Source organism: Sphaeroforma arctica, assembly GCF_001186125.1.
Source record: "Sphaeroforma arctica JP610 unplaced genomic scaffold supercont1.56, whole genome shotgun sequence".
NCBI classification, from domain to species: domain Eukaryota; class Ichthyosporea; order Ichthyophonida; genus Sphaeroforma; species Sphaeroforma arctica.
Window position 1 is genome coordinate 1 of NW_014040502.1, and position 3,813 is coordinate 3,813.

Genomic DNA, 3,813 nt, shown 5'->3' on the forward strand with positions numbered 1-3,813 from the left:
ATATATATGTATGTATGCAATCCGGATTTATTAGACGATGAACAAAGGAATATATATATATATATATTAAGTTGTATATTGTACATCATCGACAAATAAAATTCGGATTGCATACAAACACACACGCACCGGACTATACAACTCAAGATATATATATATATATATATATCTGATCTTTCCCGCCTGTATGTTGAGACATCTGATTGATCCATCCTATTCTAAACGATTGGAAAGTGGTACAACTACGTTGATCTTATTCAAACCAGCGCATCACGTTGGCGCACTGTACTTTTTATCAAAAGGTCCTTAGTTATTGGATCTCGGAATGTTTTTACTGTTTTGGCCTTTAATGGTGCAAGTTTAAAGATGTTAGACTTGGTTAAATTCTTAGCATAATTGCCACGATTGAAATATGTTTTTCCTACAGTAAGATCTTGGAATGATTCACTGTGTGCTCCGCCGCCCCCTATGCCGTTTCGTCAGTAATGCTTTTCTTTTTTCTCAAATCGGTACCATCGTGAGCGAATAAAGCCTCGTAATCGGTGTACCCGTTAGCGCCTTGCCCATGTGTCATCCAAGTTTTGGGATTTTGCTCTGTAACTAACTCAGCGTTGTTTTTGAATCTGCATTTGAGACCAGACAAACATAGTCATTAGTGTGCAGTAATTTATATACCGACTGATGGCTCGTGACCTTTCAGACCCCACACATGCTAACCCACGAGTATGTGAAAACGGATATCAACACGAACTGCACGCCAGCATGCGTGTCGTCGACACCTGACAACAGCAATTGCTCGGCAGTTTGACCGAAACCAGTAGACCACTATATACACACACTTCCGACATAAAACGAATAAACTACCACAAAGTACAGGGGCCGCTACACACCGCATTGGGAGATCGGGATTCGTCATGTATAGTCGTCCGTAGGAGATCAGAGACGCATTTCCGTCGGCAATGGCCATCTCGCCGGACTCTTGAGTGTAGCCGCAGTTACCAATGAGATGCGTGACGGGATCATTCCCTTGTACACTCTGTGTTGATCGATGGCAACCGTTGACAAGACGTAAGTTGAAGAGCGATATAGAATTTTATATAAAAATAGCCTATCGGTGAATTATATGCCACCATCTGGATCTGAGTCTTTGGGTTTGTGAGATATGTGCAGAGTATTCTACAGCTTGTTAGATGGCAACTATAACTCTAGTTATGCGTCACAAAAACGGAATACAGAGCGAATGCTTCGATACGCTAGCGCGATATACAACTTGTAATAATGTACTCACAACACACGATACGAAGCTCAATGACCACTGAGAAAAATCACTCCCCATAAAAAAGTGTGGTTTCACCAGCAGCTCCACGCAATGGTGACACCACCACGTTGCTCATATAAAGACGTACCTTGACTTGCGTTTGAGCCCGCTCCAGAGTGTATGGTTCAGTTTTCTTGTGGAAGCCGAAGTTAAGTCCGTCTATAAGCTCGATGAAGACCAGCTTATGCTCGGCAATTTTCTTGATCGCAGCATCGAAAGTCTCCAGGTTATCTTCGCTACCCATACCACCGAAAATTCCGTTGGGCGACAATTTGATACCAACCTGAAGGGAGTGTGCATTTAAGGTGTCAGTATCCTTGGATCAACAAGAAATAAGTTGACAAAATAATCATGTATAAATCGTCAAAGACTCTAAATAGCGATGTCTGTTACTAGCTGACTCTACACATACCTAGCTCAACTGTCCCAAACACCATAACCCTCACAAGGATACACCCTGAAATCCTAAAACCCAAGAACCGTCAAGGATAAACCTCTAAACCCTGAAATCCAAATATAAACCCCTAAGCCCTAAAACCCAAGAATCATCATATTGTATCACCCATTCAGAAGAACATCTAGTTAGCTGGCAATAAATCTTCTCTGCATGAACGTCGCGTTTGCAGCGCAATGTTACCTTATCGGCCGGCCATTCTTGAAGCACCGCTTTGATAACCTCGTCCATGAAACGTATTCTATTCTCGACAGAACCGCCGTAGCTATCCTCTCGGTGGTTAGAGCAAGATTGAAGGAACGTGTCGATCAAATAGCCATTTGCGCTGTGTATTTGTACCCCATCGAATCCTGCTTTCTGTTTATACAACAAAAGAATAGAATATAAGATTCATCATTGTACAAGAATCGAGGTACTAGACGGTTAAATGCTGACAGAGAAGTACGCCGACCAGATGTGCTGATGTTATGTCCTTACAAGCTCTTTTTAAAATGTCAAATGTAACCCATACTTAAAAAGTGATGCGAGAACATAACGGTTAAAGCCGTGTACACGTCATTCTTATCACATGCCAACCCTTCCAATCGTACTGCAGACCAGTACTGTGTTTTGTTTTGCTGAACTATTTTGGTTTCTATGGCTACGTCTAATGCTAGATTAACTAGTTTGAACATAGCACACACACCTTAGCCATAGCTGCCGCATGGCGGTATTCTTCCACTATTTTAGGGATTTCCTCCAATGTGAGCGCTCGGGGCATTCCGTAGTCAGCCTTTTCATTGCGGAGGTGCATCTGACCTTCCACTCTGATCGCCGATGGTGCAATCACGCCCATGGAACCCTCTACTACCTCTGGGTGACTTTGTCTGTGGAAGGTTAGAGTGTATACTAATATCAGTACATCTGTTTTAAACTAGTACCGAGTCTGTAGAGTCATCATATCTGCCTCAGAGGCTGGTGTTAGTGCACTACACTAACGACACCGAGCGAGCACACACTTTAAGTGAGAAATAATCAGGACGCTCGGTTTGTCGATGATACGTTCAATAGAAATTAACCTCCCACTCCTGCGAACGTACGCACCTCCCATTCACAGTTCTCGGACGAGTAGAACCACTCTGAAATTGTACGGATCCATTCTACATTCTACACTATCCATGACAATGTACGAAAACAACAAATAGGTCTAACTCGGCAGTGCTAACGGTTCAAAGTATGCGTGCGGTAGAAACAACTTAAACTCACCTTCCTTGATGCCATAACTGCATCACGACTTTAGCATCACCCGCTTCGCGAGTCTTGCTTAGTACTTTCCTCCACGACTCGACCTGCCCCTCAGTCCAAATACCGGCAGCATCGACCTACAGCATGATGTACGGTTACAAAGGTGAGACAATAAGTGGAACACACAAAGACAAGCATCAACAAGATATATTGCTTCGCAAGCATACAGTACAGTACATGGTATAAGTAGTAACAAGTGACTAACATACAGAACACGAAGGGATAAGAGCATCAATCATCTATATTGTAGCGCAATCTTTTAATAGAATACACGCCATAGCTATTAACAAACGACGACATGCATGACACAAAGGAATACGAGCATTTTACCATATATTTATTAAAGCGCAAGCATACAGTATAATATATGCCATAGTAATTCACGCGCGACAGCATAAAAAAACAACAGGAGAGCGAGCTATATGGAAGCGCAAGCATAATTTAAAGTGAAATAAGTAGCAACGTTCCCCAGCTATGCCGGTATTATGGTACACACACGGATATAAGCATATATGTATATACACTCAGCGTAGATTGGAAGATATCTGAAGTACAATATTAATCAAGTAAAGTCCTGCTAAAACAGTGATCGCGATCAGTGTATACGAGAATACGTAACATCATGTTCGGTTTTACATACATATATGTATATAAATATATAAATATATGAATAAATATATATAAATAGAGGTACAAATATAAATAAATCAACATCTAAATAAATATAAATATTAATAAAAGTAAAAATATATATATA

The 3,813-nt window shown here is 41.1% G+C and overlaps 1 protein-coding gene across 1 annotated transcript in view; it reads right to left on the reverse strand.

Annotated features, from left to right (window-relative positions):
• Positions 1 to 304: 304 nt before the first annotated feature.
• The window catches only part of SARC_01419 (hypothetical protein), a gene marked incomplete at its 5' end in the record, with an annotated part of 5,818 nt that continues 2,309 nt past the window's right edge, over positions 305 to 3,813 (reverse strand). The window contains 6 exons of the mRNA XM_014304840.1: positions 305 to 623; positions 891 to 1,036; positions 1,407 to 1,601; positions 1,956 to 2,129; positions 2,458 to 2,638; positions 3,018 to 3,133. Coding sequence (XP_014160315.1) covers positions 467 to 623; positions 891 to 1,036; positions 1,407 to 1,601; positions 1,956 to 2,129; positions 2,458 to 2,638; positions 3,018 to 3,133 — 969 coding nt within the window. The 3' untranslated portion in view covers positions 305 to 466. The remainder of the gene's footprint in view (positions 624 to 890; positions 1,037 to 1,406; positions 1,602 to 1,955; positions 2,130 to 2,457; positions 2,639 to 3,017; positions 3,134 to 3,813) is intronic.